Source organism: Gallinula chloropus (genome assembly GCF_964237585.1).
Source record: "Gallinula chloropus genome assembly, chromosome: Z".
Classification (NCBI taxonomy): domain Eukaryota; kingdom Metazoa; phylum Chordata; class Aves; order Gruiformes; family Rallidae; genus Gallinula; species Gallinula chloropus.
Genome location: NC_140089.1, coordinates 61,626,721 through 61,646,594, shown reverse-complemented (window position 1 = coordinate 61,646,594; position 19,874 = coordinate 61,626,721). Strand labels below are relative to the sequence as shown.

Below are 19,874 nucleotides of genomic sequence, written 5' to 3'. Positions count from 1 at the left end.
GCAGAGGAAGTCTGATCTGTAGGCTGGACTTAGTATTGAGTGAGCTAGTCTAAGGAATCAGACAGAATTAAGACATTATATGCACTTTGATGGATCAGACACTTGAGCACTTTTGAAGCTTCCTAAGCAATCAAGAAGGAAAATATATTAAGAACAAATCAAACATTTTTTCTAATGATGCTGAATATCCAGAAGCAATCATGACCTTCCACAAACGCCTTGTGCATTCACAGTTCACACTGCTTTCAGCAAGTCTGAAAATCAGACTTCTTGTTGGCAACGCTAGCAGGGATTTAGACCCTTGAGTTGAATAGCTTTGCTATCTACAGCTTTGCTATTAAATAATGATTTCCTCTGCTATTAAACTGCATAACAAAGAGGTAATGAATTTTGAGGGATAAAAAGAATGGATTGGTTAAATATCCCCAGTGATTCTGAACTGTTTATCAGTACCAAGATCTTTCTCACATGTGCTTATCACACAAGTGTTTAAAGATTCTTGGGAACTAAAAAGCTGGCGTCTCTTGGAATTGTCCTCTGTCGTCCATGTATTTTTTATGAAGACAGTGGGTATATTTCCTCATAACGTGGAGGTGATGGGTCATCACATGCATAGTTCTGCAGCAGTTCTTCTGGTTCATCAGAGCTGTCCTCTGACCTGAAAATAGGAAGGGGAGCAGGTGCAAAAAGAATTTAGGAAACATAAAGCAATACAAGTAACCTCAGTGGTGCATCCTGTCAGCTTTATCTGGGCCAAGCACTTTCTGACTCCTTGAGAAAATGCTACAAGATGATGTTTTACAGGAATTCAACAGTTTTCTGTGTTCTTTTTGTGAAGTAGAAAAGTGCAAGGAGGTGACCTTTGTTTTCATGCCACCTATGGCTGTCGCACATTGCTGATGATGGTGGGTTGTTCATCAGTTTTTCAAACAGACATTGATAAACACAGACTTCCCATGTTCCAGGAAGGATACAATTCTGGGTAATTCATATTATTAGAATACATTGCCTTATATGAAAGAACGATATGAAGTAATTTTATGTCTGATTAAAGCAGTTTCATGCTGCTCTCTAATATCAGTGATCTTGTTTATGCCCCAAAACTACACAGAGATAAGGGCAGGAGGGTCTCTGCGGTGGGAGAGGAGTGTGCTGTGACCAGGCATAAACAGGAAGGAGAGCATCTGGTACCAAACTGATTCTCTCATTGTCACAAAAACGCTGTTTATGTGCAGAGTTGTGTGCTGTGAGTGTGTTTTAGTGGAAGCCTCTGGCTCTACATATAATAATCTTCTGGTCAATAGTCTAAAGGCATTAAGATAAGCATAAAAGAAAATGCCATGGGCAGGAACATATATAATAATATCTCCAAAAATAACAAGAGATATAGTAGCCTGGAAGTTGAAATGGTGAATTTCAATGAGTGGATTTAACTTGGGTAAAAATGCTTTCCAGATAAAGTATGTCTCCATAGTCTTTACTTGAGAAACACACTTAACAAATTAAAAGACAAAAAAGTAAGATAGCAGGCTGCACTAGCTTTTGTTTCCTTTGAAGCCATGCATAGCACTTAAAATACTGAGAGGCCTATGCCCAAACACACTAAGGCATTTCAGAAGATGTACCTCTGATTCCTGGTATTCTCTGCAGGATAAGTAGCATAATGTTCGTCTCCGGTAAAAGCTGGGTTTTCCAGGGGGTAGGCAGGGCAGAAATGAGCAGGCCCCAGGGTGGGAATTGGTGAGGCACTGGAGGAAACAGGACCACAGCAGCTGAGCACCGGGTGAAGGTATCCAGGACTCACAGCAACACCTTCCTGGGCTGGGTATGGCGGGGGGATGTACTGAACCACTGTGGCGCCGTGGAAAGTTATGGGCTGGTTAATGCCGGTGAAGACGAAGGACTGTCCGCTTGCAGTCTGGTCGATGTCCGAAGTGTTGTCCTCTCTTTCTTTACAAGGCTTGCATGTAAGCATGTTAAATTTACAAACGGCAATCAGAATAAAAGTGACCCCGACAGACAGCAGAATAGGCCCCAGTAACTGAGTCCACTCTAGGTGAGTAACACCATCATACTTTATCCATCCCATCACGGTGAAAGTGATCCCCACCAGTCCCAAAAACACACCTGAAAAGAGCAAAGTGGCACCGGCTTTATCCCCATCTGACACCAGGACATCAGATCGGTTTGTCTGATAAGGAGTGACAGAAAAGACATTCAAGGAGAAATCTTCTACATTGTTGTTGTTCTGCTCCATTAGTGAGTATAACCCTATCTTCTGCCTCAAGAGAAAGGGGGCTTGTAAGAAACCTTGGCAGAGCATTTAAAGTCGAAGGTTCAGGTTAGTTATACAAGAACTTTGTGCGTGTATGGTTAACAGAGTCCATCATGTGAAAGAATAAACTTTGCTTAGAAGAATAAAGGTCTGGCAAGTGAAGCCTGAAGTGATTGCTAAAGACTTCTTGAATTACCACCGTTGCTTCCGAAATGGCTTCACCCTTGCATGGCTGCTTACCTCTTTGTTTATGCTCTTCTTTAATTTGGCACCCACTGATATTTCCTCACTGTGACCATTGCCAGATGGGGGAGAAAGGAAGCTGCGGCCACCATAGCTTTTCCTAGGCATGCTGCCAGCTGATCCATCCAACATATGGACAGCATAAATTTAGTCAACAGCAGTGCAGTGACTCTTGCTCTCCTTGGGCCACCACTCCAACAACCCAGATCTGCAGGAAAATGCATGGCCATTGCTGGCAGGCACTCTGAAGTCTGATATTTATTGTCACACCTGAACATCTGGCACAGCTAGTTCTGCAGCCTGGAGCTTCTGTGGTCTAAAAAAATCTATCGAAGTAGGTTTTCTGATATACTGCTGGAGGGGCACAATGTGTGGCTGGGACAGTGAAGTGGCAACCAGGTGGTCAGTGCTGAACAGTCTGTGAGAGCAGCTGGTTGCAGGAGAAAAGTTATTTCAAGCAAGCCAAAGCTTTCCAGGTGTTTGAAGGTAGCATAACTGACTCTGTAATTTTCCCTTAATCATAGACACTATTGTGTTGTGGGGACTCCTGCCTTCCTCAGTGTTTATACTGAGTAAAGCCCACATACCCTGAGTAGAGCACCGTTGCAGGAATGAGAAAGCATCTCCTGTAATGTTAAAACCCAGGAAACGTATCCCATGCTCAGAAGTACCCAGAGTATTTTTTTTTTTTTTTTACATCACAATGAACTGTTCTGCTCAACATAGGTGCCATAAATGGAGGAGACAAATAAGTTGAAGGTTGAGATTTTCTGTTTCCTAACAGTTTCTGACTGAAGTAATTGCTGACAGAAGATTCTGGTAGAATGCCTTTGTGTAATTCCTTAAAGGAGGAAAAATCTCCAACTACTCAATCTGTTTGGCTAACACGGCCGAGGAGGACACAAAGGACAGAGATTAATCCTCAGGTGGTAGAACGTATAATGCTATTTCCTGTTACCAGCAGCTCTGGTGAAGTAAGCTTATCCTGAGATTTATAAGATGAAAATAGCTCTAGAACTATAAAACCCACCTTTCAGACTGCTTCTTCAGTAAAGGTGCCTTTAGTCTACTGTGCGTTCATGTGTGTGTTTCTCATTTATTAGCAGATAGACCTTGAGGATTATTAGAGCTGGACTCCTTTAAAAAATGTCTGGGAAGTTTCCATGGCCAGTATTATGTCTCTTCTACTACTGAGGGTGCCAACAAATTTTCTGACAAGTACACTGAAGATCAGCCCTTCCCCCGGCACCAAGTCTAGTCAGGACTCTCCATACCACTTCAAGAGTGTCAGGGCTTGAAACACAGCTGTTTCATATGATGACAACTAAATTAAAAGGTGTTGAAATACTAGATATGCTGTCTTTGTATTGGTAATTATAGCCAAAACCTAAGTCACCTTTAACATTATATTTGGTAAACTTAATTGAATAAACTTCTGCTACTGCTTTCTGCAAGCCAGGTTTTTCCATACCATGAATCATTCTTGTTGCTGTGTGCTGAACCTTCCAGGCTTTCCAACATTCTTTCAAAAGCAGCACTATATCATAATAGCTGTCTGCCTAATGGTGTATACAGATGTCGTATTATCTTCCCTCATTCATTCATTCATTCATTCATTCATTCATTCATTCATTCATTCGCTCATTCAAGTACTCTGCAACTGCTGCTTGCAACGGGACTGTGCTGGAGCGCTTCCTTGATTCTGCACAATGGTCCTTAGGTGCTGGCTGGAGCCTCAGTTTTCCAAGTCAGGTGTTGGATCATCCCATGGCTGTTGCTCTTCAGTCTAGGACATGGCTTCCTGGTTGTTGAGTAACCACATAGTAGAGCTGGAGAATGCAGCTTGAACTTCAGCTTGAACTCCAGCTTGAACTCTGAAAATGGGATGGAAAACACTTTCTGTTTGGTGCAGTAGGATTTAAATTAAAATTACATCTTTCCTTGTAAACTGCCTCTTTCTAAGATATAATTTCCTTTAAGCCTCCCCACATTTTTCTCATTATTTCCCCAGACAGAGGCAATGCTGCATTCAGTCAGTTGTCAAGGTCTTAAGAGATTAGCAGATCCCATTGATTTTTAAGGCCAGTACTTTCCTTTGCCAAGTAAATATATGTTCTGGGAACTCATTTGAAGATGGAGATTTACTAAATGCACCCCCTTTTACCTGGAATAATTCCTGAACAAATGAAAACAGGTTTGTGAAACCTATGGAACTGGTTGGAGTGGGGTTTTCAAAATGGGTGCAGTTTTCAGAAGGCACTATGGTTTTGTTCCCATCTGCTTCAGACACCATGTCCCTGAACACAAAAGCTGATTTGCTTTCCATTCCTCCACATAATTTTCCACCCCCAATGCAGACTTTCCCTGTGGCATTTGCCACTGGAAACAGGTTTTCTGTAGTGCTCTGCATCTCCTCAGTTCTCTAACTTGTTTCAAGACTTGCCCCAATAAACACTGACAATCCTCCACTTAGTCCTTTTCTCCTCCCCCTCTGCTATTAATCTTTACATAGTTTCTCACATTATCAGCCTGTCATGGTGAAGTTTTATTTTCTTATATACCTGTAATGTAGCCAGGGACTAAGTCATAGAACATGCAAAAGATGTTGTATAAAAGCAAATTATACCATGGCATTGCACACTGATCAGCTTTACACAGGGTAGGTGCGGAGACTCACCCCGTAACAAAACCCTAAATTGTAGGGAGACTTAGGAGCCAATGATTTGACCGAGAGGGACTTTTTTCTTGGAGACGGGACTGTAGGTGACATCTCCAGTGGAAAACATGAAAACGCTGCATAAAAGCAGTACCTACAGAACTGCCATGAGTTGCCCTTGCACCCTGGGGCCCTGTACTCCTGCACCACCAGCCTCAAAGCAGAAAGCTGTGAGGAACAGGTTCAGCCAGCTGCCCACAGCTGCATCCACCTGCAAGGTGGTTTTACATGCTCCGAGGAAATGTTGTCTTGTCAGAGGGCACACCAATTTGAAAGTCTTCACATGAATAATTACCTAGATACATGCATGTATGATAGAGGGAGGAGGACAGGTCTAGATGAAGGCTGACACAGTCTCTGCAGAAATATAGAGGTATTGGTAAAAATGTCTGCCATGACACAAATGCCGCGTGAGCCATGACTCTGAAAAGGTAGGATGGAAAAGGGATAGATGGATATATGGATTTGATGAATGGACCATTTGGTGGATAAGAAGTTGGATGGATGTCGCAACCTCAATGTCCAAGTGGACACAAGCGATGAGTGGCTTTGGGACCGGTACTGTTTAACATCTTTGTTAGTGACATGGACAGTGGTATTGAGTGCACCCTCACCATGTTTGTTCACAGAATCACAGAACTTTAGGAGCTGGAATGGACCTTGAAAGATCATTTAGTCCAACCCCCCTGTCAGAGCGGGATCACCCAGATTAAATCACACAGGTACACATCCCGGTGGGTTTTGAATGTCTCCAGGGAAGCTGACTCCACACTCTGGGCAGCCTGACGATGACACCAAGCTGTCTGGTGCAGTTGACAGGCTGCACGGACGGGATGCCATCCAGAGGGACCCTGACAGGCTTGAGAGGTGGGCCCATGTGAATCACACAGAATTCAACAAGCCCAAGTGCAAGGTCCTGCACATGGGGCAGCGCAATCCCAAGCACAACTACAGGGTGAGTGGAGAATGGATTGAGAGCAGCCCTGAGGAGGAAGACTTAGGGGTGCTTATTGATGCAAAGCTCAACATGACCAGCAATGGGCACTTGCCGCCCAGAAGGCCAACTGTACCTTGGGCTCCACCAAAATACACATGACCAGCAGCTCAAGGGAGGTGATTCTCCCCCTCCATTCAGCTCTCCTGAGACCCCACCTAGGGAGGGGTACTGTGTCCAGCTCTGAGGTCCCCAACATAAGAAGGACATGGACCTGTTGGAGGGAGTCCAGAGGAAGCCACAAAGATGGTGAGATGGGTGGAGCACCTGTCCTATGAAGACAGACTGAGAATGCTGGGCTTGTTCAGCCTGGAGAAGTGAAGGCGCTGGGGAGGCCTTATAGTAGCCTGTCAGTACCTAAATGGGGCCTACAGAAATCTGTAGAAGATGGTTTACAAGGGTCATGGGTGATAAGGCACAGGGTAATGGCCTTAAACTGAAGAAAGGTAAATTTGAATTAGATATTAGGAAGGAATTCTTGAAATCATGGTGGTGAGGTACTGGGACAGGTTTTCCAGAGAAGTGTTTGAGGCCAGGCTGAATGGGGCTTTGAGCAGCCTGGTCTAATGGGAGGTGTCCCTGCCCATGGCAGGGGCGTTGGAACAAGATGTTTTTAATGTCCCTTCCAACACAAACATTCTTTGATTATACGACTCTGTACAGCATGATGAACCACAAAGGGCAAGCACGGGGTGGGTGCAGTCTAGTGACTGTTGCTGTCCTAAACCCAGCATCATTGCAGAGATCTGTGCAAGCGTTACCTTTCCATTTTTTTTAGCTGCTGGTGTTGCAAGAGGAAAGACTTCTCTAGGAGGAGAGGCATGTATTTACATTTTCCTGAATCCTTCCCACATCCAAAGGATTACAGTGTTGCAGATAGAAGCACGGCAATGAGACCTTAGCTTCACTTACAGAGGATAAGCAATCCTTACCTCCCACTTTGCCTGTTTAAGTGAGTGTGAATCAGTAACCAACTTGGTTTGCTCCCTATCATTTGTATGTCAAGCACTTAGGCTAATCTTAGGCCAGAAAGGGGGTTATAGCACCATTAATGTGACAGTAAAGTATCTCACTTCCTCAATAAAAATGCTATTCCTTATTATTTTAAGCTACTTCTATAGTTTTACAAGGTGTTGCTTCCTTTCTAATAGACCCCTACTCCCCACATCAAAAATTCCTCCCACTAATGCTATTCACCCCGTGGTAGCCCTCAGCGGTGGATCTGCTGTCTCTGTTTTCTGACCTTGCTGAGACAGATTTCAACAACAGTAAGCAAATACTGTTACACCTCTTTCAGAGCTAAGCAGGTTATGGGATGCACCCAGCACACCAGCTGAGTTTTCAAGGAATGAGTCTCCAAGTCAAAAAGTAGAAGATGCCAATGTATCTGTACATTGAAGCATTTCCTAAGCATCTTCTTAAAGTGATAAATTCTGCTTCCAATCCTCATTTTCAGAGGCAACACCCCACCCTTCCCAGGAATTTCAGGTGCTGGCTCTGAAGAGTCAGGTTCGCAGCTTTCCAAAGCATGCTTTCCATGAAGACTGCTTTTTTCAGAAAGAAAAGTGTTGCACACCAGAGACTCTGCAGCAGAAGGTCAAAACACAATAACCTTGAAGAAAACTGGGAAGATCATGTTTCAGTTCCAGGGGACTCCATTCAGAGTTGACACACTCGGTTTTCTCTGGTCTCTTGAGTACATCTTGGGAACAACAGACTGCACAGATTGGAGGCTGCACACAAGGTTAACACCTTTGCAGTTAGTGATCAGTCGGCAATCACACTGGGCTTTATTTTTCTTTTTTTAATGGTGACATATTTCAAGAGTTGTTTAAAAGCTTTTTGAAGTTTAACCTTTTCAGCAAATGAGTGTTCATTTGCAATTCAAAAACAGAACAAAGCCAACATGGGTGGGTTTTTTTGCATAGGGTCCTTTAGGTAAAATAACCTATTTATTAGGTAAAATAGCCTAAGTTTCTGAACTTGCAACGTAATAGCATAATAAATCCAGGGAGAAAGATTGAGAGAAGCTCCTTCTACACGTGCAAGGCTTTATATGCAGGAATCATGAGGGGTAGTGGGCACCACTATAAAAAGACAGGTTAGAAACAAAAGGTTTTAAAAAATAGTGAAAACGATGGTAAACCATTGCTTGGATTACAGAAGGGACAGCGTCCTTGAAAAAAAAAAAAACCCACACTAGGCAAAAAACACTTGAGGGAAAAGAGGGCAAAATGCCTGTTGGCTTTTGTGGATCCCTTTTCTTCATAGAGACGTTTCCCATAGTTGAGTCATGCCAGTTTAATCAGCTTCCACATACTAAATCCCTCTCTGTGCTGTGTTTGCTCATTACACTGCATGCATAAGCCCTCAGCAATATTGCTGGCTAAATACACTTCCTGCACTGCCTGGTTTCATGTTGTGTGGCTGCACTCAGACCTGCCCTAGCGCGATGGAGGGAACCGCACTCGCCCGTGAGGAGGCGTGCTCGCACGAAGAGGACACCGGGCAGTGACTTCTCCCAGGGTGCAGGAGGGGACTTCGGTGCTGAATTCAAACCCTGACATTCTGCCACAGTCAGGTTCCCTAAACCTCAGGAAGGCAGAAGACAGGTTGCAGGTTCCAGAGCATGCAGGTGCTTAGAGATGCAGCTGAATGAGACAGCAATTGCACAACGTTTTAATGCTGGGAAGTTCACCATGCTGAATGAGGCACAGACAGTAGCTCTGCTACCTTCTGTTTCTGGGCACAGAATCAAACAGGGCTCAGAAGACGTCATGAAGTGTCAAAGGTCAGCAGCAACTTGGCTCATGCTAATTATCCTTTCCTAGTACAAACAAATCCTGCAGTTCTGGAATGCGTGCAATCATTCACAAAATGGAACTAGAACCTGTTGTTCCTCTGTCCTCAAGGCAGAGAGCTACCACTCACTGAGGGGCTGCACAGGGACAGAGAGAGGAGTTAGGAGGGCTGTATTTCTGAAGGGTCTGTCAAGCACTGCTGCACATGTGCCCGTGAAACCACCTCTCCTGCATTTGCTGATAAGCAACATCTGCACCTGGCAGATAGCACTGTGGAGTGGCCCTCACTTGGGACACAAGCACCCCTTGTGTAAACCATGAGCAATGATACAACAGCGGTATAATCCCCCTGAAATCAGCCGTTACTACAGTTAAACTGTTAGCCTATTAGCTATCCCCAGTGATTTTCACTGGGATTATATTTACGTAAGGACTAGAGAGGGTCTAAATAATGCTACCGAGCATTTGCTGCCAGGCAGACCAAAAAGTAACCATTTAAGTTCTCCATATTTGGTCCCAATCTTAAACACCCCTACTTGTAATGCTCTCAGAGTACATATAAAGTCAGCAACTTTGCAAAGAAGTGTTTTCCACAAAAGTCATATGAAAATAGAAGTAAAAGCACTTCCTAATTATTTCTGTTTTGAAGCTCCAAACAGACTTAATTAAAATAAACAAAGTGTTAGTCTCTGCTTAGCACCTATACAGAACAACTAAAACCAGAAACTGAAGCTGTAACAGAAGAAGAGGAGCATTTAACGTTCTTGCGGGGAACTGGATCCTTTCAGACTACTTGCTCGAAAGCCCAGCACTATCTAGTATTTCTTGAGACCCAAATTCATCATATATGCATTTTGATGAAAAATTAAGACACAGTCAACATTGTTGCTTTTATTACAAAATGTAAATAAATTCCAAAATTGTGAATCTGAGTGTACAGTTTAATTTAAAAATCAAGCCTAGTGACAGTCCTCTATGAGCTGGTGTCAGATGCAGCTAAAGAAACAGATGAATAGGATGAAGAAGACAATGGAGAATATTCATTATTTGTTATTGATCCTTTTTCTTCATATTTTGGAGGTGACTCAGAGGAGAGATATAGCACTGGTAAAATATCCGTAGATGAGCTGCTTCCAGAAATTGTATATATAGTTTCATAGTCTCTAACAGCAACTGTTCTTTCATCATCTGCAAGCTGTGCCCTACAAAACACAAAATGCTTATTAGTATTGATTTCTCTACAGTAAGTGAAATTGCACTTGACTTACATAAACACACACACATACACACCCTCCCTAAAAATCCCTGAAACAAAGAACATGCATAAGCAAGCCCATTTTGTGGGCTGCTTTATGACTCATATGAAAATTCTCTTACTTAAGAGGGGAAGGGCAAACAAGCTCCCTTCTAACCTTTCACATCACCAGTCAGAGCCTGGCTTACGGGTATTAGCTGCTTCGGCAGGGCTATCTCACAATTGCATTAAATCCTAGGCTCCTAATGTATCTTACTTTTTGTAGTCTGCCTTATATACACTGTGTCCTTCCTTTATGAAAGATAGTTTCCAAACTTAAAACTGCATCACAAAAAAATCACAGTCCTTAGCCATTTGAGATCTTACACAAAAGGTGACTTGAAACTTGTATTATGATCCAGCAACCCATGACAGACCTAAGAAGTAGCACTAATGCTCTGAGCTGGAGACACAGAAGCAGGAGAAGTGACCAGACTACTAAGGTCCCACTGGCAGTCAAGGAGGGCAGCCAAGTATTCATTGCCCTCCTCTGACCATCATAACCAGATCTCAATCAGTTGCACCTACGTGCTTCTGGTACCTTGCTCATCTCACTCTGCAGCTGGGCCTCAGGGGAAGAACCACTCACTCCACATGACTTGCTCCCATAGCTGACTGTTGCCTTTGTGCATACATCTGTACCCCCCACCAATACTGCATGAGGAGCAGGAACCGCGGGCACAGTCACTGCATCATCAGTGCCATTACAAGTGTGTTTAAAGAAGAGGAGAACATGCTGAAGTGCTGTACAGCAAATTGCACAAAAAAAAGCAACCACTCTGAGATCAGACCATAAGTAAGCTTCCTACAAGTTCTCTTATCCAGCACAGCCTCCACCACAACACTTGCTCACTGAACAGAGAGCAGTGGACTGAAGAGACAAATCACATTTGCCCAGTCCGGCTCTGGGATCTTTAACCATGGCATAAATTATGAGGAATGAGTTCACCACTTTTCCTCCACAAAAGGGCTTGGGAAACGATTTGCACTAATCAAGATGCCATGGCTGCTACCAAGTGCTGAGCTGTGGGAGACCACAATCGAGCAAAATACTCAGAGGTAGCCTCAACTCACAGGGTGCCTGTGATGATTCTTGGAGAGCATGGAAGGGTAACAGCTAGCACACCTCCAGTCACGGAACACCAAAGCAGGAGGTCTGGTTTTCTGCAATCAAGGTTGAGGTGTTTTGTCCACTCCATTAGAAACTGCCCCAACAAGCTGGGCTACAAAAGACCTCTCTGCATACTTGTATGCTCACAAGACAAAGAAGTCCAGACCGGCAACCGGTGATGACTGAGTTAATGGGATCACACACACAGACATTCACGGCTTTTAGCAGTTGATCCAGTGGCAGGAAATTCTGTTGGAGAAAGGGCGAAGGAAAGAGGGGTCACCTGGTATGTGCACCAGCAGGGAGAGCCCACAGAGAGGCTGAGGAACTAGTTTTTTTGCCATTTTCCCCCAGCGCTTTGTTTTACCTTTCTCAGTGCAGGATGTGCTTCTCACTTTCCACACATTTTATCAAGCACACAGGCAGGCAGCCCACACCTGAACTCGGGGCCCGAAATTATAGGGTAGAGAGGATCTGTGTCCCTGAGTTTAGCGCACATTACTTTTACAGACAGGTGACACCAGAGTCACTCTGCCTCTCAGCTCCTTGTAAGGCTACAGCAGAACACGTATGTTCCCATATTTCTCCCAGTTATGCACTCCATCCTGGTGTTTTACATGTTTATTGAGGGTGTCTTTGGGTGGTATGCAAACTGGCTGTCTCAGGGCTATCAGAGGTCTAGGTTCATGCTTGGGGCAAGTAAACTCTCCACACATCTGTTCGCTTTGTATGTACATCTCGGATGTACATGCCAGAAGGGAGTTACAGCACATGCTGGAGCTGTAGCACAGGCAGGCTCAGTGTGGTGCCTAACTCCAGGACTAGCAGCAGCTGGTATAAAACACCTTTCAGCTGTGGATGCGTTTACCCAGCTCAAAAAGAACATGGGGGCTGATGTAAATTCTTTCTTTCAGCAGCAGGAGTTTATTTTCTCTCCTCCTAGCTCTGGGTGTCCTTTAATTGTAATAGTATAGTTCTGCAAGTGAAATACATCAGCTATCAATCTGAAAACAGGGAAGGGCTTTTATACTTAACAAAACACTTCTTCAGAGAATTTGTGCCTGGTCAGAACAGCCACTGCTCTCTGGAAAGTTTTTGCTTGATCAACCCCAGTATCTCATCCTCACATCTACCCGTGTCATCCTGAACTGGCAGGTGTTTAAAGCATGGAATAATCAAAAGATCCTCATCAGCTTTATAGAAAAAGTAATCTGAAACAATTTAAGTGGAAAAACAGCATGTTGAATGAATTGTGTGTAGCTAGGGTTTATTAGGCATTGTATCCCTCAGCACAAGTCATTTGCCTCAAGCCAGACCTGAGTCAGTGGGAACCGAATACCAAATGCCTCTCTTCCCTAGGTGATAACCTCCATGGTCATTTTTTTGTCTGGGGGTCAGTCCTACTGTGTACTGCGCTAGTAGCAGGGACGAGTAAGAAGGGGGCTGAAGGAGGTGTTCATTCTGGGTTTAAGCAAAGTAATATTGAGAGAAAGAAGGACAGTGTGGCTTGTGGCAACAGAAGGAGGCATCTGCTGTCTCCAGCGAGATGAGAAGTGTTCAGGGCAGGGAACTAGGAAGTGGAAAATAATCTGTGAAGTTGTTGAGAGTGATTCACTAGTATGCAGAGTGCCTCACACTGTGGGGCTAAGCCGCAAGAACCTACCAGGTATACTTCGAAGGATGATTCCAAAACCACAGCCATAGCTGCACACAGCTTGGTAACAAGAATAAACACCACTGCCAACACAAGTATCCTCCTCCTGTGGCTTTTAGGTCTTTGGACAGGAAGAGGGTTCGTGCTTGCTTGGTTGAAAAGGAAGATTACCACTACAGTTTTGAAGAAGTACCAACATGAGGCACACAGCTGCTACAGCTGGTCATACAACACACTACCTCATGTGAGAGAGGTCTGGAGTATAGTGGAAAAGCTATTAAAGCAGTGGCCCAACAGCTACTATGATTTGACACGGCCAGGTAGGGTGGGGCTCTTGCTGCAGTGATGGTGCTTAGGATGCTGCAGGCATGGTCTCAAACTAAAATCATCCAAAGGAAGTCTTACATTGACTCACAGATCAAAAACAAGCTGACATAGGACCATCCAAAAGGTAAAGCCAACTCAATTCTTGATCATTAAGGGGCTGAAAATAAGCTGGGAGGCTCTAGGCATGTGGCATCTAGCTCTGGGCAGATCTAGTTCTAGCTCCTCGTATGTGACCCTTGCAGTGACATCTTTCACCCTCACATTAGCAGCCTGCTGGTGGTAACCCATGGGGGATAAATAATCTTGCAAGTTCTTGTGATGCAGACAACTCTTTAGTCACTCTTGCTCCCTGAGCTTAATGGTGGCAGCATTTAGCAAATCAGCTGTACTCAGTGTATGGAAGAATGGCTGCATGGGTAAGGCAAAACATCTTGAGATGAAGCTGGCATTGCAACATCCCTTTTAAGTTCCTTGGAGTCTCCTGCTCTTCTGACATTATCAAGGCATCATTTTATCTGCACACAAGGCAGACCAGCATGGTAGGTCTTGCTTCCCCCAGGCAGTGAGATAAGGGAGAGGCAGTGAGACAGGACACACTAAAGTGGCATTCCCAGGGAGCACAAGGCATCATGAAGGGCTCACTGCATTGGTTCTACAGACGGTTCCTAAGATCTGGCCACGTGGCTATCATGCCACTGGGCACCTTCAGGCGTACCTTTCCTCAGACAATAAATGGAAGAAATCTAGTCTATATTATAATAGAGGCCACTGATTTAAGGCTCTGTTTTCATTTCACTTCTCAAGTCATAATAAATTAGTAAGAATTTAACCTTCATGAAGGACTCAGTAGTTTGTGATCCTTTTATGCTAGGATATTTTAATGCGACTTCAACTAAGGTATCCAAATAAGTCCAGTGATGCAATAGAAAACCTCGTAATGCTTAGTAGAGAGTTAACCCAAATTAACTGGATACTTTGAGAAGCATCTCAAATTTCTCAAGACAGAAAAACAGTCTTACCCATCACTGAAGAGAGTGTCGTATGGTGGAGGATTTTCACCCGTAGGCAAACCACTTGACATAAGACAATGTGTCACAGGCGATGACATAGTGTCAGCAAAATAAGGAGGTGGTGGAGGCGGGAATACCATTACAGCATCACCTAGGAGAAAAACACCAATCAGTACTTCTGAAAAAATGAGTGCTTCCTGTCTTTGGAATTACAGTAGTACTACTTGTCTACCTTTTAAGATCAAGTGCAATGATTTCACATACAGAACTGTTATGCTCTGGTCTGTTCAAGTACATTGGAGGTATTTTGAAAACAAAAAATCTCAACAATTAATAAACAGAAGATTTAATTTAGAAAACAGTTGGGGAGGAGAAGTGTTCCATCTAGCTGAGACACAAGCCTCTTTGATGTTGGCTGTCTTCAGCAATTGGAGGTGCAAAGCACACAGTTACTCTTGGCTTACTTTATGGGTAGGCAATTATTTAGTTTTCTGCACACATCTAAAATAGGGCAGTTTGAATTTCCCCACATCTACTGCAGTGTTTCAACAAAAGGATTCAAGTCATTAATAGTCCTGATGATTGATTTTGTGTGCCTTGACAGTAACCCTGATAAATTACTTGCAGATGAAGGCACACTACTAACATCGGTACCATGAGACTATTGATACATAATTCACTATGAAGCACACGGTGTGGCATATCTGCCAATTTCAACTCTAATTCAGAAGTTTCAAATTTTATCTTTTTAAAACAAAAATTTCCTATCAGAGACTGAGTTTGCATAATTTATATTAACATTTGCAGATGTCTGGCACCTTTTTCCCTTTGTAATTTGTGTGCAGGGATAGCTGGGGAACATCAGAAATGATGAGTATGATGGAAGCATTTTGTATCTGAATCACCACTGTTCCAGAACATCACTACACCAACCAGGCCTCAGCCTTCAAGTTTCACTTTACCAGATGAAAGTACAAGAGTAATCTACTAATTCTGCTTTCTCATCTTTAAAGACAGTATGAATTCCTTTATAAAGCCCTTCGATTTATCCTGGTGGCTAGAAAACTGACCTTAAAGCCTCCGAAAATTACTTGGTTACAGGATTGTACATTGGTTTGACAGGCAGAAGGAGGAAAAAAAAATACTGCGTGATGGATTTCAAGTCCAGACAGATGACAGTCAAGCAATACTATGATTGACTCACTCTTCCTTTCTGAGAGCTAGAAAGTTATCAGAATGATCTGTGCCTAGTTTATCCATATGGTATTAAAAGCAGCGCTATATGAAAGGGAGCATTTGGCCCTAACATACCGCAGTTACTCAAATGCAGTGCAATTAACAGAAGCATCTTACAATTACATCTCTGACTCATGGAATACGTGGCCTCTTTTTATGCTAAAGGAGAGTTTTTGTCTTTGAGAGAAAGGTAATTGAATTGGCCATAGAAACAAACATGTGAGACAAAGCAACATGTTTCTGCTTTGGTCAGTTTGACATGCCAGAGCTGATATGTTTAGAACTCAGATGAGTAATAGTCACAGGTTAACCATTAACAGAAAAGAGACCCACCCTAGTAACTCTCAAATGAAAAGTTCACACCTGATTTACCCACCTACTGTAACCTGAAAAGATTCAGGGCTCTGAGGATGTTCTTCACTTTCGCATGGTTCTTGGTTGAGATTTAAGTTTTGTTTCTTTTTAACATGAGCTATCACGAAGAAACACAACCCAGTGAGCACAATCAAAGGTCCCATGATTTGAAGTGACAGGAATCCACAGCCTGGGAGGTCCACATCAGAACTTTCGGTGTGGTTGAGCTGTATGCTGTGCCAGCCGGGGCTGCAGCCAGGAACCCAAATGCCTAGGATGCTAATTAGCATTCCACTAGTTAAAAACAGGAATCCAAATATGAGAAACTGGGCAAATTGACAGCTCCCACGACAGAAAACAAGGCTGTACACCTGCTCATTTTGCAACTGTCTTTGCCTTATATACAGCCTGGCCCTTGATCGTGCCAGTAAAACACAAACCAGTCCAGTTACAGCCAGCACTGGCCCAGCAGCCTTAAGGACCTCATTACAGTCACTGAAGGTTCCAGATGGGCATGACTGCAGAATAAAGACTGAAAGCAGGAATCCAGCGCAGAGCAACACAGCTCCAAAAACAAAAAGAAAAAAAATAAGTTTGCCATGTTGTCCATTACTTCCTTCACCTCCTGGTGCAGGAACAGCCACTGGATACATTACAACAGAATCTCCTCAAGCAGATGAGTTGGGGATATTTTGTTTGTTTGTTTTTTTCCTGTTAGCATTAAGTGGCAGAAAACTACAGTAGATCTGTGAACATGAAAATACATGAATCAAAAGAAGAAAAAAAAAACCAGTGGGACTAGCTACATAACATTTACTTCTGTATTTACTACAGAGCCTATATTGGATATTCTCAATTTATTTTCAGTTTTGCAGTACCTCCATTATGGATTAAAGGGTCAAGCTTGCTGCTGCTGAGTACCAACTAAATGACAGAACTTGCTTTACAGTTAGACTGAAAACAACTCCAAATGCTGTTGCACAGCTAAATGAATTGTTTCTTTAGACACACAGTCTTATGATTAAGGGGATGTTATTTTCAAAGGCTGAATCTTGGGAACAAAGACAGAGTAGCTTTCTCCTTGAAAACAGAAAGCTAAGGGAAATTTCAGTAGTGAATAACAGGAAGTGACAGCTCTCAAGAGAAAGAACTCTAATGCAAGGAGTATTGATGACTATTGGACTTTTTACCAAGTAAATCTTTTAATACATACCTTTTCAAGGCATATAAATCTTGCTTGTCCTTCCACAGGCAATAAAGACTTGTCTGTTTCGGTCTTTAAATCAGCTTCCTGTCCTATACAGCTGCAAGAGAAAGCACACAGAAGATTTTTCGTTCCATTCTGAAAAGAGCAGAAAAAAAGAAAAAAAGAAAAAAGCCATACTAGAGACCATGTACTTCAAGTCTCACCAATTCCACAGTTAGAGCTGGTAAGCATACTGCTCCCACACTTCCTTTCAACTTCCCCTACTCCTGAATCCTTTGTGCTCCAAGAAAGCTTTAAAAAGAAATACAGCAAAGGTGGTTCCCAGAAGGCTTCTGAGCTCACAGGAGTCCAGACTCAAAAGTAAAACTGAAGAAAACAGAAACCAGTGCTGAGGCCAGGAATAGTTCACATCACAGAAAAAGCTGCTGGACCTGGACAAGTTGCAGCAAGGAAAGCCTGTCTGAAGGTTCAGACAGAGTGCCATTCAGTGAGCTGTACTCCATACCATGGTGACTAGCAAGCACAGAGATCTCAGTTCACATGCCCACCATCCATCAAAAGCCAAAATGAAACCCAGGGGAATTTCAGACTAGGGAAAATAGCAAGTCCAGATGGACCACAAGAAAGCTGTTCCCTTCAAAGTGTAGGAGGTACTTAAGCATGCTCATGTTGCAGTGTTTTAACACTGCCCTCTTCCCTTCACCACGAGTCCCCTGTGACAGACAACTTCACCTACAACTTGGATGTAAAGGACTGGAGAAGTTTGTCACAGATGGGAGGGAATGGGCTTAGTGACTGCTATTTGCTTCAACCTTCCTCTACCAACTTCCGTGGTCCTGCTACCAATTCAGATGACTAGAAGCTAGAAGCCAAGTCAGATTGATTTCTCCATACATTTGCCTCAACAACAGTTATTCCACAAGAAAAGTGTTAGATGATTTCTGGAAATGTGTGTCACCCACAAGAAGCTTCATGTCACCCCCCATTAACTGCTGTGCCCCACGGAGATGAAAACAAAACACAACCATGAAACCCACTAGTCACACAAATACATTATTACCTGTCTGCAATGCAAGTCAGTCTATCAGCCCCTCGTAAGGGTAGGACCCAATTAATGTATCATCTGAACCAATACATGAATGATGAAGTTCTAAATGTTTTACTGAACACCAAACCAGGCCCCCAGGACTAGAGGAGAAGGCAGAGAGCAGCATGCAGGTAAAAGGCACAATAAGCACAAGGCTCGACAGGCAAGGAAACAGGCTGCACCATGCAGCAATGAGGGTACTCCACGAGGCAAAACACCCTCCCAGCTGGCTGTCTTGAATACCAAAACTCAGGGACCTCCCTTAAAGCATCCTTTTACTGGGGTCAGTTAATCTGTAACTATGTCTGCCAAGTGTTTCCTCACCGTTCTGAGTTCAGTCTATCCCTCTACTAAGACTGGACCGAAAAGCTGCTGAGGCTTCCTTGGTAAAACTCACAGCTTTACTCTGGAAAAATGATTATAAACAGCACTAAGCTTAGGAAAGTACCTCACTAAAATAAATAATAAAAAAATCTGGTAAGATTTCAAACTGAAGACCTTAAGCCAAACACAATTTCAATGCTGCACGAGCTCAAATGAAGGCTCATACTCACACTGCATGAGTTTGAAGGCTCTACTTCTGAGCAAACAGGTAAGGTTGGTCACTCCTTCCTTGCTTTTGCTCCTGAGTTAATAAAACTCCTAACTACATATGCTCCTTCATGTCTAGAAGTTTTCTCCATTTTCATAACTGGTTTGATAAAGCTCAGATTTACTGACCTACCAATGAATGCAAAAAAAATGAGTGAAGGCCTGTGAAATCCTAAAAAAAATAAAATAATCCCCCAAAACCCAAAAAAATCCCGTTCCAGACACAACTGTCTTGAGATATTTTTCTGCTGAGGCACATTAAGCATTATAAGAGCAATACACTATAATTAGAGAGAACTTGGAATCCTTTCTTCACAGTTCCCTCTAGGGAAGAAAACATGGACATAAGTACAAGTAAATTAGGACAAAAGGAAATAATATGAAGGGGAAAAAAAAAAAAGGGGGCAAACATTTAGCCCCTGAAGAGAAAAAAAAAATTCTAGAGATTTGTTCTCATTACTCCAGCACAGCGCCTGCTTCTACTCCACCAATCTTGTTGTTATGACATTAAGTTAAAACACACATTAGAAATGAAGCATGTGCATATTTTCTTAATTCTTTCAGGCCACAAAAGAAGGAACATTCAGAACACTCTGTTGTGGCTTTGAAGATGAAAGCCACAGATTTTATGCTGCAGAATCCTAGGGAGGGCTAATTTTAATTTAAACTACCACCAAATTTTAATAGAAAACCCAATGCAAGATTAAGCTTTATTTCTTGTGTTTCAATAAAAAGTATTTTAAGAAAGAAGCAAGCCTTACACTGGCTATGTACTTGGAATACTTCCATTAGATCTGATATCTCCACAGACATATTAACATAAGGGAATCGTTCCTTCATATTGACCCCAAGTCTGAAAGCAGACATGGAAATACCAGGTCAGAAACTGCTAGAACAAAATCCAGTAGTGTGCAAGCAGTTAAGAAAGGGGGAAGAGGGAATTGGAAACATATCTTTTAGAGGAAGTCTGGTTA

The 19,874-nt window shown here is 43.0% G+C and overlaps 2 protein-coding genes across 2 annotated transcripts; both read right to left on the bottom strand.

The window, feature by feature from the left end:
* Positions 1-555: 555 nt before the first annotated feature.
* Positions 556-2,257, bottom strand: TMEM174 (transmembrane protein 174; the record flags this gene model as incomplete). The annotated part of the gene is made up of 2 exons (XM_084277964.1): positions 556-658; positions 1,626-2,257. 2 exons carry the CDS (start codon positions 2,255-2,257, stop codon positions 556-558), a joined length of 735 nt encoding a protein of 244 aa, XP_084134090.1.
* Positions 2,258-9,905: 7,648 nt separating this feature from the next.
* Positions 9,906-16,668, bottom strand: TMEM171 (transmembrane protein 171; the record flags this gene model as incomplete). The annotated part of the gene is made up of 3 exons (XM_084278211.1): positions 9,906-10,231; positions 14,435-14,576; positions 16,038-16,668. 3 exons carry the CDS (start codon positions 16,666-16,668, stop codon positions 10,003-10,005), a joined length of 1,002 nt encoding a protein of 333 aa, XP_084134337.1. The 3' UTR covers positions 9,906-10,002.
* Positions 16,669-19,874: the final 3,206 nt, after the last annotated feature.